The sequence below is a fragment of the Arvicola amphibius genome, chromosome 10 (genome assembly GCF_903992535.2).
Source record: "Arvicola amphibius chromosome 10, mArvAmp1.2, whole genome shotgun sequence".
Lineage (NCBI taxonomy): Eukaryota > Metazoa > Chordata > Mammalia > Rodentia > Cricetidae > Arvicola > Arvicola amphibius.
In genome coordinates this window covers 93,674,313-93,690,577 of record NC_052056.1, presented here as the reverse complement: position 1 = coordinate 93,690,577, position 16,265 = coordinate 93,674,313, and the positions used below count along the sequence as shown (strand labels likewise).

Sequence of the window (16,265 nt, the reverse complement as noted above, 5' to 3'; positions counted from 1 at the left end):
TCTGCGAAGGCTGGTCCGGGGCAGCCAGGTCCCGCCCCATGAAGATGACGGACAAGCCTTTAAACCAATCATGATGGTTTTGTGGTGCTGAATGTGATGAAAGGTGGAGCAACGGATGTAGGGTGGAACTAGCGAGGGAAGGTTCGAGCTTGCCAGGTCCAGCCCCGCTGCGATGACAGACAATTCTGCAGACCAATCACAGTTTATCTACAGCTTTCAGGGACCGGGAGGTGATGCACCAGGTAAGGGGCGGAGCCTTGGAGGGCAGGTTGGACAGCCGCCCACAAGGTCCCGCCCACTAATGATAATAGACAAACTTTTAAACCAATCATAACGTGCTAACCGCCCTGAGGCGGGCCAGCCGGGGAAGTGAGCGGAGCGCCTCCCAAGTGGGAGGAGGCGTGTGGGGGGGAAAGCCTCTTGGAGAAATGGGGTGGGTCCTGAGGGAGATGGACAGCTCTACCAGCCAATGGAAGATGAAATCTGTCCCCGTTAGCGCCGGATCCCCGCGGGTAGGGCGGGGCGGGAGGCGCCGCGGGGATCCCGGGGCTGCCGAGGGCCCCTGACTCTGTTTGCCCTGGGAACATGGACCGAATGGCCAGCTCCATGAAGCAGGTACCCAACCCGCTGCCCAAAGTATTGAGCCGGCGTGGGATTGGTGCTGGGATGGAGGCTGCGGAGCGCGAGAGCTTCGAGCGGACTCAGGTGAGAATCGAGAACCCTGGGGCATACCTGGGGCACCCGGAGCAGTGCAGGGTGCTGGAGAGGTTTAGAAGGGAGTGAGGGTCTTGCAGGCTCGGGAGGGGATTAGGTAAGGTGGCCACAATCAGAATCTTCTTGGGGTGCAGAACTAGGCGGGTCCCAGGGAGGTCTGGAACCTGGGGCATCCCTACTGGCCTGGGAACCAGGGTGCACTCCGCGGATCTGCAGATCCCTGAGGCTGAGCGGACGGGACCGGTGAGCATCATCAGGGGTCACAAGGGAGGTCAAAGGGAGACGCGTGGAAAGGGGACTGATGGAAGGAGTGCCCCTGGGTAAGGGACTTGGCAGACACTCGGAATTTGCAACTGTGGGGACGCCGGTCTGGGGGTGTGAAAGTTACTCTTGATCGCTTCATGTTCCTATGGACTTCTCCCTCCACTCCTCAGCATCCCGTTCAACGGTGCCTCAAACTTGGCTCTGAGCAGCCCCAGCTGTTGGCCTCAGAGGCCGGGCCAAAGGGGTCTGATGAGAAGGAATGTAGGAAATGCGGAGTGTGGCTCAACTTGGAAAATGACCCGGGGGACTGGAGGAATGGGGGCGTGCAGTCTGGGACAGGAATTGAGGCGCTTGAACTGTCAGACCCTCGCGTGTCGGGGATAAGCTGTCCAGTGAGACCCAGAATCCTGATTTGAGGTTTTGTTTTCGCCCTCCAAAATACGCCTGACTGCTAATAAGCAGACCGCCTTATTTGTCTGGTTTGACCAGGGCAGATGGCCAAAATTCCACCGCGGTTATCAACAAAACCACTAGACGCTTTTACCTCGAGCTTTTATGCTTGCTGTATCGATTGGACTGAATCAAGCTGGGAGGCGCGAGGTGTAGCCGGTTCATCTGTATGTCAAATCCATTTCTGAGAATACAACCCTTAGGATCCCGCTTCTGAAGTTGTGCGGGTAGACAGATTCCCTGTTCTTCTCTGGCTCTCGGAGTTCTACTTTAAAGGTCCAGTTGACTTCTGCCAAAGGCTGGTCCCCTGTCGTGTTCTGCGAGTAGGAAAGATCGAAGAGATAGGGAGGGCCCGTGTGTGCTATAAATGGATTGTGCAAGAAAGAAAGCCAGTTTAGCCCAGGGGACTTCAATCCACCTCTTGTTTCTGAGACCCTTGGATCCCCTACGTGGGTCTGAGGGAAGGAAAGTAGGGTAGTTGAGGGGAAAGAGAAGCCGCCATTCACTTGTCTCTCAGGGTTCCACGGGGTTTGGAGTTTTCCCCTCAGATCTTCTGAACTGACCCCTTTTATTAAAAAAAGGAAAAGGAAAGAAAAAAAATTGCTTTTAGCCTTGGGTGTTCCTGCAAAAAAAAAAAAAAGTTTTCATATTTTCTCCTCTGCCTCCTTTTTTTTTAATGAAAGAAGAAAAGAAACTGGAGCTATTTTACACCATCCATTTCTTTGAGAACCTCAGATAGCTCAAAACTGGACGTAGGGTTTGAGCTTAGGACTTGGGGAGCTGGCTCGGGGGTAAAGGCTCCTGCTGACTAGTCTGGCCACCTGAGTTTCATCCCAGGAAGAGAACCAACCTGACCTGCATACTCATGGTGTACCATGAACATCCCCTGCACACACACACACACACACACCAAAAATTCATTCGAAATCTTAAAAAAGTTTGAACTTAACATGATAGAAATGTTGGCCTTTGAATGTTTCCAGCCACGACTAACATTTTCCCTAGCTCTCCAGGGAACACCCAACCTGGGGAGTGGTAGGCCAGTGTCTCATTTTGCCTTCTGTAGAACACTTGTAGTTAGGCAGATTTTATGTGTGTTTGTGTGTGCCCATGGCGGGTCACGCGAGTGTGTGTGTGTTGAGGCAGACTAGAGCAAGAGTTGTTGAAACTTTTTTTTTTGAATCAGGATCTTACTATGTAGCTCTGGCTGGCCTAGAACTCACTACGCGCCAGGTAGACCAGGCTGGCCTTGAACTTTCACCAGTCTCCCTGCCTTTGTTTCCCTAGTGCTGGGATTACAGGAGTGAGCTCCCACAATCCAACTCAGTTGTTGAAACTCTTCTGAGCTGGCAGACAGGGTGAGACACTCAGGAGGCAGAAACAAGAGGCTCCTTGCAAGGCTGAACCAATGTGGTCTAAATAGCAGCTTCTAGGCTAACTGTAGCTATATATAGTGAGACCCTATCTCAAAAAGAATTTCAATAACACAAAACCAAAAACATTGATTGGTATCTTAAGAGACCAAAGACCAAGAGAATCGGCAAAGGTATTATAATAATAATTGTAGCTAATTATTATGCTTGGAGGGCCTCTAAATACAGTACTTTATTTGCTATCTTTAATCTTCACAAGGGCTGCTGGCGTGGTTAGCAGCCCCATTTGCTCAGAGGAAATTGAAGCCTGCTGAGGTTAAATAGCTTGCTGGGTACCGCAGGTGGAAGTAGTCCCAACCTTGAACCACTGCCTTGTGCTCTCTCTCAGTCCTGGGCAGATCCGGAAGACATCTGAATTCTGTTCATTTCTTTTTGTTTTGAGACAGGGTCTCCTGTAGTTCAGCTGCTCTCAGACTAGCGATGAAGACATGGATGATCTTGAATTCCTGATCTTCCTGCCTTCACCTCCGAGGGCTGGGGTTGCAGGAGTGCCCCACCATGGCTGGTTTTATGCAATGCCGGGGATGGAACCTAGAGCTTCCTGCATGCGAGGCAAGCCCTTTCTACCAACTGAGCCACATCCCCATCCCCTAGGAAACGGTTTCAGTTTTGTGGCCAAGCATAGGGTGATATGATTTGATGTATGGGACTGTGCACCCTCAGGCAAGCAGTCCAATTTTCCTAATCCTCAATTCCAGAACTGGAAAATAAAGATAATGCAGGGCTGGAGAGAGGGCTCAGTGAGTATGATGCTTGGTGTACAAGCATGAGGACCTGAGTTCAAATCCTCAGAACCCACATCCAAACAAAGCAAAACAGGGCAGTGCCTGTTTTAGCCAAATCAGTGAGATTCAAGTTAGTGAACTGTCTCAAAAAAATAAGTTGGCAGGCAATAGATGAAAACACCCAATGTAGATCTCTGACCTCTACATGTGTGCACACATAGGAACATGCATCTGCACACATAAGTATACAATACACATATACAAAATAAACATAAGCTTTAACCTTGCACGTTTATGGTATGGAATGCATTAAATAATAAGCATGAAGGTATTTTGTAAATTATGGGGCACTGTCCCAGGAGCAGCCACTTCCAGAAAGTCTGTCCTCCATAACTGTCAGCACTGTTTAAAAAAGGCCGCACGGCCACTGTCCCTTCCACGGCCCAGCCAATGCTGTACCCCCCTTGTCACCAATTGTCCATTCAGCTCAGCACAAATGTCGGTCAGATGTTAGGGACAAGAATAGTAGTTTATTTTTTTGATCTTTTAAATTTCAACTTATTTTAAATTTTGCTAACTGAGTCAATTCTGTATTTACTAGGACTCAATGTGCAAGAGGGAGGAAGCCTGGGAGGATGGCTCCATGGTATCTACATGAGTGTGAGGACCCGAGTTCGGATCCTCAGAACCCATGTTAAGCTGGGCATGCTAACGCACATCTGCAGCCCCAGTGCTCTTTACAGCAATATGGGGGTGGGGCAGGAGAATCCCTGGACACTCACAGGCCAAGTAGCAAATGGCGTGACAAACAGCGAGAAAGTATGTCTCGAGTACGCTGGAAATTGACCAGCACCTGTCATTTTTATGGCCTCCACATGTGTAGCATGGCGCGCGTGCGCGCACACACACACTTGTTGTACAGCCAGGCTGGCCTCGAGTTTGTAGTTTTTCTACCTCAGCCTCCCAAGTAACTGGGTTAATGGGCTTCACACCCTGATACTCTGGTCTTCCTTCCTTCCTTTCTTCCTTTCTTCCTTCCTTACTTACTTTTTGAGGAGTCTAAGGTCATCCCTGGGCACATAGCAAGGATGACCTTAGACTCCTGATCCTCTTGCCTCTACCTCCTGTGCTAGCCTCATAGGTGTGCTCTACTCCACTTGGCTTTAGTATTACTTTTGTGACCGAGAATGCAAAATATGTATAATTATCATGAAATATGTAATTAAATTTTTTTAATTAAAATTATTTGTGCGTGCGGGCATACATACTCTCACGCTCTCCACACATATGCATGAGGAGAGAAGAGGACATCGGGCAGTCTCTCACAGAACCCAGAGCCATGCTGCAAGCTCCAGCTTCCTGTCAACCACCTCCAGCACTGGGCTGGCTTACAGTGGATGGGGCCATACCCAACGTTGTTTTAAAGGATGCTTTGGGGTTTGTACTCAGGTCCTTCCACTTGTGCAGGAAGTGTTCTTACCCACTGAGCTGTCTCCCCAGACCTGTGCTTTTTAAAAGAAATTGTTCTACGTAGGATCCGAAAAGCAGTTCTTCCCTTTCCAAAAGCTACCGTGGCACTGAGGAGGATCCAGCTCCCTAGGATGCTGCAAGCACAAAGGCATGGTTTGGCCTGTGGCACTGAGAAGGGGGCAGAACTGCAGTGGTGATACCTAGTTTGGGGAGCGCTTTACAGTTTATAATGAGTGATAATGAATGACTTCAGCCTTCGGAGAGCGTGTCAGCTTGTTTTGCTCAGCCAGTGCTGATGTGTGAATGAAAGACTGAGCCAGGACTTTAGGCTCCCTGGGTCAGGCCCAGCACACCGCGATGCCCTCCATGCGGATGTTTCTGGAAGGAGTCGGGGGTTACCAATCAGGTGAAGGAAATAGCTTTACCTGAATTTTTATTTGCCTTTACTTATTCATTTTGTGTGTGTCTGTGTATGTATAGGTGTGGGGGGTATTGCCCGTGGAGGTCAGAGGACAACTTACAGCAGTTGGTTCTGGTCTCCCACCGTGGGTCCTGGGGCTCGAACTCGGGTTGTCAAGTTCATCAGCAGGTGCCCCCCGGTTCTAGTTCATGAAACAGGGTTGTCCTATATAGATCTCTTTGAATACGTGATCCTCCAGCCTCAGCCACTGGAGGGATTAAAGCATACCCACCCTGCTTCGCCCCTGCCTGTATTTACTGATCCCAAACAGGCTTTTCTCTGTGGGTTGTTTGTTCTTTTACCATTACTTTGGGGAGCACATACCATGGCGTGGACGCAGAGACAGTAAGATCTAGACAAGCCCCGGAGGAGCTATGAGTCAGCTGGGAGGCAGGGCTCTGTTGTGGTCAGAGGACCAAAGCGGCAGACCTTTAAGGGTGTTAAAACCAAAGGCAGGAAGGCTGAAGGTGCAGCTCAGTTTAGAGCGCTTGCTCAGAAGAACCCAGTGAGGGGCTGGGGCGTGGCTCACGCTATCAGGAGGAACACCGTCCGGGGTCTGGTCCATCGTGGCAGCGAAGGCGCGCTGCAGGAGCAGGAGGCAGCCCGTCACGTGGCATCCACAGTCAGGAAGCAGCGAGAGATGGATGCTGGCGCTCAGTTCGATTTCGCTTTTTTTATTCAGGACCCCAGTCCATAGCATGGTAACGCCCATATTTAGGGTAGATCTGCCCACTCCCACCTAGACTCTCCCTTGTGTGTGTGCTCAGATTGGTCTCCTAGGTGGCGGTAGACCCTCTCTGTTAACCGTCCTTGTCCCAGCCTGCTTGCTGTCTTCCTCCCCCTAATCTTCGGGGGACGCTGACCTCACCCCACTTCTCTTTTATAACTGTCCACTTCCTCTCTGGAATCTCTCACCTCCACCTGGCAGTTTCTGTCCTCACCACGATGTCACCTCCCTACATCTCCTTCCTGACTTCCTGTTCTGTGGGACCTTCTCCCTCGAATCATCTATACCCATCTCTATGCCCTGTGGCCCGGCCATTGGTCCCTCGTGCCCTTGGCCCAACCTCTTTCCTCCCTCTTGCCTACGCTGAGTTTGTCCTGTTATGTTTCAGTTCCTCGAGTGCCGGCCCTCCGTACCTTTCCATTTCTTTCTTCTTCTCCCTTCCCCTCCTCTCTCCCTTTTCTTTCTTTACTGGTCATTTTTCTCGGGAGCCTTTGCTATGGGCTGAGGCTATATATAGCTTAGACTGTTTGCCTAGCGCAAAGCCCTGGATTCCGTCCCCAGCATCGCATAAACCAGGCTCGTAAGTGTGTGTCTTTAGTCCTAGCACTCAGGAAGTGAAGGCAGAAGGATCAGGAGTTCAAGGCTGAGGCTGGAGAGTGGCTAAGAGTGCATGCCGCTCTCGCAGAGGCTCCGAGTTCAGTTCCCGGCACCCCCATCAAACTCCAGCTCCAGAGGGCTGGACGACCTCTGAGGTCCTCCACGGGCACCTTCACACGCATGCACACACATAATCAAAATTAGTAAAGCAGGCTGGATGGCTCAGTGGTGAAGTGTGCGTGAAGCTACCGAAGAGGCGCACATCCCAGCAGTCGCATTTGGTGCCTACAGGCACCCATAACTCCCAGTTTCAGGGAATCCAACACACTCTCTGGCTTCCGAAGGCATCTGCACACATATGGTGGTACACATATATACACTCAGAAATGAATCTTTAAAAGAAAAAAAAAAAAAAGCCAGGGGCTGGAGAGATGGCTCAGTGGTTAAGAGCACTGGCTGCTCTTCCAGAGGACCAGGGTTCAATTCCCAGCACCCACAGTCTGGCAGTTCACAACTGTCTGTAACTCCAGTTCCAGGGGATCCAACACCCTCATACAGATATACATGTGGGCAAAACAGCAATGCACAAAAAAATACAAATGAATAAATTATAAAAGGTAAAATAAAAAATTTTAAAAGCCAGGTGTGGTGATGCACACCTTTAATCCCATCACTGAGGAGGCAAGGCAGGTGGATCTCTATGAAGCTGACATCAGCCTGGTCTACATATGGAGTTCCAGGCCAGCTGAGGCTACATAGTGAAACTGGGTCTCAAAACACAAACAAAAAGTTTCAAGGTCGTCCTCAGATTCTATGTGATGTGATACTACCAGGTTATTTGGCCTTGTATAACTCAAACATTTATCAGGCTTCTCTTGTGGTCTGGTTGTACATGGGTCATATATTCCACGGAATCTGGGATACTGTAGTGAGTTATCACATTTATACAAGTCCATATCCTGGCTTCTGTGTCCATAGCTCCCTCTTGGACGTGGTTGTGAGGCTCATTGTCCATCAAGCGACCTTTGGTGCTGGGTGCCCGTTGGCCAGACATAAACAAAAAGCCAGAGAAGCGAGAAGTGGTGGTCTGTATCTGTACTCCTAGGTACTTAGGAAGTTGAAGCAGGAGGATTGAATGAAGCCAGGAGTTGAGGGCCAACATGGGCAACATTCTGAGACCCTACCTAAAAACAAAAATGCAAAAACAAAACCAAGTATGATGTTCTCACTGCTGCAGCCAAATACTTGACCAAAGCAACTGAATGGAGAAAGAGCTTGTTTCGGCTCACAGGTCAGAGGTAGAGTTCATCATGGTGGGAAGCCATGGCAGCAGAAGCGTGAGGCAGCCGGTCACACGGCACCCACCATCGAGAAGCAGAGAGACAGATGCTGGCCCCAGCCTAGGGAATAGTGTTGCCCACATTCAGGCTGGGTCTCTCTCTTCTGCTCAGATAAACTGTCTGGAAACACAGAGGGGCTGGAGGGATGGCTCAGTGATTAGGAGCACTGGCTGCTCTTCTAGAGGACCCCAGGTGTAGTTCCCAGCACCCACATGGCAGCTCACAGCTGTCTGTAACTCCAGTTCCAGGGGAATCTGATCCCTTCATGCACATAAAATAAGATTAGATAAATAAATAAATACATAAAACACACTCACATAGACACACCCACAGGCATGTCTCCTGGCTTGTTTTAAAACCTCAAGTTCTACTGATGGTTATAAATACCAAGGTGACAGAGATTGCACTTGATGCTTTTACAGAGGACCGCAGTTTGGTCACTAGCACACACAGCCTTGTATGACTCCAGCTCCAGGGGATCTAACGACCTCTCCTGATGTCCTCGGACATTGTACTTACATCCCACATACAGAGATGCACAAACATACACATACTAAAAGTCTCATATCTCGCACACGGAGATGCACACAAATATATACATACTAAAATTCAAAATCTTAAAAAAAGATTCACTGTTAGACCTGGTGTCATAGCGTAAACTTACGATCCCAGATGCTCAGGAGACTGAGTTTTGGAATCAAGAGATACAGGCATATATGGTGCTGATCTATTCATATAGTGTGTGTGTGTGTGTGTGTGTGTGTGTGTGTACGCGAGCACACTTGTATGGAGGTCAGAGGACAACTTATGGGAATCAGTTCTTCCCTCCCACCACAGGGGTCCTGAGGACTGAACTCGGGGTTGTCAGGTGCGTTTTCCTGATGATCCGTCTTGCTGGCCCTTCACACTGATATATTTCTAGCAATCTTTAAATTGCTCTGTTGGATGCTTTTCTGTCTGGGGAATAGGGACCGGAGATTAGAGGCCTGGGGCTCTCAGAACCTTGGGATTGCACTTTAGGAAACAATGGGAACAATTTTGCAGATTCCCTGGTCCTCTTAAACACCCCCAAAGGTTCTTTACTTGGCCCGGTCTTCAAGGCAATGAGTGATCAGGGCTGCATTGTGTACCTGGGTCATTGGTTTCCATATTCTACTCCCTTAGGTGCAGTGTGGAGGAGATGCGGGTGTGGCAAAGCTCAGCCTGGTGCAGTGGGCCCGTGGCCAGTCCGTCTGCCGCTGCTTTCAGAAGCTCTGACTGCCTGGACTATTGCCCACCTAGCAAAGGGAATTTGTCAGTCCCACCTCCCGACAGGGTGGAGGCTGCTTCCTGTTTTCCTGCCCGGGAGGCAGGGAGGAACCCTGTTCCGAGCCCTGGGCAGTGCAGTCTGATACTGGCTCAGGGAGACGGAGCCGCGGTTAAGACGGCGGGAGAGAGAAGCTTGTTCTTGGATGAACTCACAGCCGCTACCACAGTTAATGTGATGGTGAGACAGTTCAGGAAGCCAGTGTGCTCCATTCAGGTTGCCAGCACCGCCTGTGACCCAGTGACGGCTCATTGCATCCCAAGCGGCTTTTACATAGACCCTCTTTTGGCGCCCCCACCCCCTCTAAGGTTGAATCGCACCATCCATGGTTGTGACCATTTTCCCAGTACAGACACTGAGACTCAGAGATGTTAAGTGATTTTCCTGAGAGTGCACAGGAAAGCTTCGAGCATGGCGCAGGTCTGATCACAGATGTCTGACACCTCATGCTGCCCAGGTTGGGGGGTAGGAATGGATATTAACGTGGTCAACACCATACCTGTCTTTACTTTTTCCAAAATAATTAATTTACACATTTGAATATGCACATGTGTGTGTTCCTACCTCCTAACATAGGTTTCAGGCTCTAACTCGGGTCATCAGGTGTGCCAGCAATCGATTGCCTTCCACTGAGCCATCTCCCTGCCCCCACTCCCAACCCCTTTTAAAATCTCCTTTTAAAGCTGAAGTCTTGTCTGTGGCTAGTAACAACAACAAAAAAAAGATACACAGATTAGATTTTCCCAATATTTTCCAACTGACATACTTGGATGTCTTAAATTCCTTCCAGGAAAAAAAAAAAGGCACCCATGCATCTTCCTAGGATATAAGTTCATCTAGAGACTGTGGCATTAACTGTCAGATTGACCGCCTCTAGACACACCTAGGAGAGGGGCCTCCGATGTGCCTGTGAGAGAGGAGAGAGAGAGAGTATCTAGATTATGGGCAGCCTCTGCGAAGATTTAATTGCATCAGTGGATGTGGGAAGACCCGTGGTAACTATGGGCAGAATCATTCCCTTGGCGGAGGAATCTGGCCATGTAAAATGGAGATGGTGAACTGAACTCCAGCGTTTGTGCGTTAGCTCGCTGCCCTCTGCCCTCCAGCGGGGATTTAAATTCTCTCTCCACTGTGCCGTCCCTTCCCATGGAGCTGAGGGCCACAATAAGCCTTCTTCCCTCAGGTCGTTTGGTCAGAGTGTTTTATCCACGAGGTGTGCACATGAGTTCCAGCCACTCAGGACGTGGAGGCAGGAAGGTGACGGTTCAGACCCCTGCACTCAAGGCCAACAGGGACGTGGTCGTGAGGAGAGGAGGGGCAGAGAGACACTGAGCGTGCCAGTGTTAGAGAGGCTAAAACAGAGCGGCTTGAGACCCAGAGTCATAGACCAGCGAGAGCAACACAGCAGGGTTGCCACATTAATTAAAAAAAAAAAGTCAAGCCGGGCGGTGGTGGCGCACGCCTTTAATCCCAGCACTCGGGAGGCAGAGGCAGGCGGATCTCTGTGAGTTCAGGACCAGCCTGGTCTACAAGAGCTAGTTCCAGGACAGGCTCCAAAGCCACAGAGAAACCCTGTCTCGAAAAACCAAAAAAAAAAAAAAAAGTCAAACACAAGTTAATATATTTTTATTATTTTATTGTTTTGAGACAGGCATTGCCTCAAACTTGTAATCCTTCCTCTGCCTCCTAATGACTGGGGTTCCAGGCAAAACAAAATCCGCTGCTCAGGTGGTCAACCCGCAGAAAATCAGGAAGTGTTCACAGCTGAGGGACAGCCGCCCTGTGGGAACTCCAGCCAGCGGCCTGTGGTGGCCGGAGTTTAGTGTTCCACGAAGTCTTCTGTATCTGTACCATTCTGTGTTTCTTTGTTTTGAGATGCAGGCTGTTCTTGAGCTCCTTTTACCTTTTATCTATGTGTGTGCTTGTGTGTGTGTGTACATGCACGTGTGCAAGTACAGCTGCCTAAATTGTCCAGAAGAGGATACTGGATCACCCAGAGCTGCAGTTGCAGGCAGTTGTGAGGGAACCAAAGTGGGTGCTGGGAACTGGATTCAGGTCCTCTGAAAGAGCATTTTGAGCTCTTACCACTGAGCCAGCTCTCCAGCCCCATCTTTTTTTTTTGTCCATGTATGCCCATGCTCCTGTGTATATGGGCATGGTGCTTATAAAACTTGGACAGTCTTGGGCATTCTTCCTCAGGCACCACCCACCTTGTTGATTACATCTAGTGAGTGTGTGTGTGTGTGTGTGTGTGTGTGTGTGTGTACCATGTACCATGGCAAGCGTGAAGACGCAGAGGAAAACTTATGGGAGTTGGTTCTCTTCTTTCTCCAGATAGGTCCCAGGGATTGACCTTGCATCATCAGGCTTGGCAGCAAGCACCTTTGCCTACTGAGCCACCTTGCATGCCCCTCCCCACCTTGCTTTTGGAGACAGGGTCTCTGACTAGGCCAGCGAGCCCCTGTAAGAGCCCCTCTGTCTGCCTCCCCAGCGCTGAGATTACTAGCGTGTGCCACCACTCTTGGCCCTCTGTAACGTGGACTTGAGGGCTGAATTTGAGTCCTCATGCTTGCAGGACAAGCACTTGACTCATTGAGCTATCTTCCTAACCCCACCCTTGAATTCTCTGTTAGCCCAGGTTACCCTCAGACACATTTTGTCCCCTTGAACATTGGTCCTTCTTCAGCTGACTCTGACGTGCTGGAATTAAAGGTGTGTGTACCGCTACACACAGCTGTGTTTATGTTATTTTTTCAACGTGCAAAAGATTTAAAAAAAAAAAAGACAACTAAAAAGACAGTTCTTCAGGGAGCAGGCAGCTGTGTGCAGGGACTTGCCTTTTGTCTGTCCACACCTGCTCTACGTTCTGTCTCAAACCCAGCCTCCCCAAAGGCAATTCTCAAAGACGGCCGTCCGGGAACAGAGCGCTGGTGACCTATGAGTCATCTACCTGTCTGCAGCTTCCCGGTACTGCAGTAGCTGGTAGCCAGGAAGTGGAGCCCCTCATTAACCCGCGCTTTGCACGTCGTCCTGGGCTTCTGTTCAGTTGTGTCTTCTGTCTGCCTCCTATAGACATCAAGACGCTGGATGTTTCTCCTTTATCTTTCAGTGTGGTGGCGCTAAGCTCTTAGCAGAGGGCTTTCACCACTTCAGCGACAGCATCGGGGAAACGCGGATGGATCGGGTGGCAGCATTTTCCAAAGGAGACGAGGGGAGCGCAGAAGTGTCTAGAGCAGCAGTTCTCGGCCTTCCCCACGCCGTGACCCTTTAATACAGTTCCCCATGTTGTGGTGACCCCCCCTCAACCATAAAACTATTTTCATTGCTACTTCATAACTGTAATGTTGCTACTGTTACGAATTGTAATGTGAATATCTGTGTCTTCTAATAGTCTTAGTAGAGGCCAGCAGAAGGGTCACTGGACCCCAGGGGTTGTGAGCCCCAACTGCTGGTCTAAAGACCATGCAAGGCTGGGAATGGGTTCATTCAGCACTGATCTCAGGCATGGCTCGTGTTCCAGAGAGGAGTACAGGTGGCAAAGGACAGAGCTGTGGCTGAGCCATAGATGAGCTGCTGGGAGCACCTGGGAGATGTCACCCGGGAATGTACACACAGAATGACCTTGCTATGGGGTGCTTTGAGTTTCTGGCTGGGCACCTTCCAGACAAACCCATCGTGGATCTTTCTGTCTTTTTCATTACTACATTTATTTACTTACTCATTTTTTTAAGTTTTATGTTTAGTTTTTAAGTGTGCGTGGGTGTGTGTACGTACACATGCATGCACGCATCCATGTACATATCACTGCAGGTGCCCAAGGAGTCCAGAAGAAGGCAGATTTCCTGGCTAGAGCTGGGGTTACAGGCAGTTTGTGAGTCACTAGATGTGGGAGACCGAACACACTCTGGTTTTCTGAGACAGCGTTTCTCTGTGTAGCCCTGGCTGTCCTGGAACTCATTCTGTAGACCAGGCTGGCCTAGAATTTAGAGATCAGCCTGCTTTTGCCTCCCAGGTGCTGGGATTATAGACGTGGCCACCACCACTCTCTTAACGGTGAGAGAGCCACGGTGCACGTGTAGCCTTCAGGAGACAAGCTTTAGGAGTCAGCCTTTGCCTTTCACCCTGCGGGCCCCACCGACCAAGCTCAGCTCACCAGGCTTGGCAGCAAGCACCTTTACCCACTGAGCCATCTTGCCAGCCCACACAGTGTATATTTCTTAGGTGCGCTGACTTGGGCGTGAGCCGTGGTCCAGCTCCATAGTCACGTCTGGCTGAAATTGTGTGCCGTATACATTTGATATTCTCTGGGTGTATTATAACTGGGGCCGTATTTCTTTTTTCCACTGACTTTATCTGTTATTGCACATGCGTGTGGGGGTATGGCCACGTACATGCCACAGTACACACAGAGGTCCGAGGGGCTGTTTTTAGGAACTGGTTCTCCCCTTCCACTGTGGGTCCTGAGGGTTGACTCAGCTTGTCAGGTTTCACAGTGCACACTTTCGCCCTCCAAGTCACCTTGCCAGCCCTGGGGCCGTATTCTTTTGTCCCTCGCCTGGTACCCAATGATGTGTGCATACCAGCCAAGTGTTCTATTCTGAGCCATTCTCACTTTCTCAAAACCAAAAGTAAAAAGAGCCCTGGGGGTGTGGCTTGTTAGTAGAGCCCTAGCCCAGAATCTCCCAGTGATGGGCTGAGGACCTGACTTAGTGGCAGAGGCCTTGCCTTAAATTACCTGGTGAGGAGCTTTGTGTAGAGCACCTGCCTAGAATCCCCCAGTGAGGGGCTGGGGTGTGGCTCAGTGGTAGAGGGTTTTCCTAACATGTACGCTATCCTGAGTCCTGTCCCCAGCACCACACACACACACATACACACACACACACACACAGAGACAGAGAGAGAGACAGAGAGACAGAGAAAGACAGAGAGACAGAGAGACAGAGACAGAGAGACATAGAGAGAGAGAGAGAGAGAGAAATATGAATAGTGTCTTATTTTTTTTTCCCAGTGAGCCCAGTGTAACCACCCATCTACAGGCAGAGAACTTTCCTGAGCTTGTTTTGTTGTTGTTTGTTTGTTTTTAATTTTGGTTTTTCAAGGCAGGCTTTCTATCTGTCCTGGAACTCACTCTGTAGAGCAGGCTGGCCTTGAACTCGTAGAGATTTGCCTCTCTCTGTGCCCTGAGTGCTGGGACTACGTTTATTTGTTCACCCATAGATTAGTACGAGGACTGTAAGGGAAGAAGGGAATGTGACTAATGATGGTTTTTACACTGTCGCGCTGGTAACCACTTGTTAGTGTTAGAAAATGAACAAGGATGAACAAGGCTGGGCCAGCAGGATGGGGCGAGTTCAGTCCCTGGGGCCTGCATGGTAGGAGGAGGGGACTGACTCCCGAATCTTGTCCTCCTACCGCCACATGCCGCTGCACCCAAATACACAAATAAACGTGAGGCCGTGCTCTCAGGCAGGACTCCCAGTGGCCCCTAGCCCTGACTTCACAGACAAACCACCTTGCTGGACCCCAGGGGACCCATACCGTTTGATGTGTGCTTTTTGTGGCCATAGATCAGACGCCGGAATTCCAGCGCTGGCACCCGTCCCCAGAAGTGGATCCCGAAAGGACGTGTTCTTCCCGCTAGGCCACCGAGTTCTTTGATACAATTCCAGGTTGGAGGCTCGCAGATCTAATTTACTTAGCATTTAAAGGGGGGGGGGGAATCTTTTAATGAAGCTGTGCTATTTTTAAAAAAGAGGGTGGGAAACCCCCAGTGTCATGAGAGAAATGGGATGGAATGTCTACAGAGAAGAAAGCCAGCGTGGAGACAGGAAGCAGATGAGGCATGAGAGAGACAGAGAGAGAGAGAGAGAGAGAGAGAGAGAGAGAGAGAGAGAGAGAGAGAGAGAGAGAGAGAGAGAGAGAGAGAGAGAGAAAGCTCCCAGGCTTGTCCTGTTGCGCCCCTACACTTACTCAGGCTTGCCGTGGAGATCTGGAATGTTCTGCTGTTCCCAGGCTTAGCTACAGGGGAAGCAGGCTCTTGCAGACTACCGAGTGAAGACTTAGGAAGCCGGAGCCAGGGAGATGGTTCAGTGTGGTCAGGCACTCACCTCCAAACCTCCACCTGGTCACCCGGAACCCATGTGGAGAAAAGAGAGTATCACACTCAGGAAGTTGTCCTCTGGCTTACATACACACACACACACACACACACACACATACCACACATACACAAACATATCATATACACTGCACACGCACACACACCACACATACACAAACACATACAGCACACATATACTACACACAGAGAGACATACAAATACCCACACACACAGACATACAGCCACACACACACCACACATACACAAATACATACAGCACACACATATACCACACAGAGAGAGACATACAAATACCCCCACACACAGACATATAGCCACACACACACCACACATACACAAATACATACATCACATATACCACACACACACAGACACACACAAACATACAGACATACACACACACAACATACACACAAACACACATGTGCACGTGCCCTTAGGAAACTCCTGACCATGACTCTTCAGAAGTGCTGAGGTCCTGAAAGACCGAGAGAGGCTAAAGAACTGTCGGGTGAGAGGACACTAATACACAGTGTGACCCGAGTAGCATCCTGGAACAGAAAGAGCACGGTGACGGACAGGTGGCTGACAGTGTGCAGCTCACAGCTCGAAGGGCAGGCGAGTGTCATGGTCAGGCTGACTGATGGGCAGTTACGT

At 49.9% G+C, this 16,265-nt stretch overlaps 1 protein-coding gene across 1 annotated transcript in view; it reads left to right on the top strand.

Annotated features, from left to right (window-relative positions):
• Nucleotides 1-639: 639 nt before the first annotated feature.
• The window catches only part of Hip1 (huntingtin interacting protein 1), a 126,433-nt gene continuing 110,807 nt past the window's right edge, over nt 640-16,265 (top strand). Inside the window, 3 exon segments of the mRNA XM_038345894.2 lie at nt 640-705; nt 9,018-9,048; nt 9,345-9,666. Coding sequence (XP_038201822.1) covers nt 9,361-9,666 — 306 coding nt within the window. The 5' untranslated portion in view covers nt 640-705; nt 9,018-9,048; nt 9,345-9,360.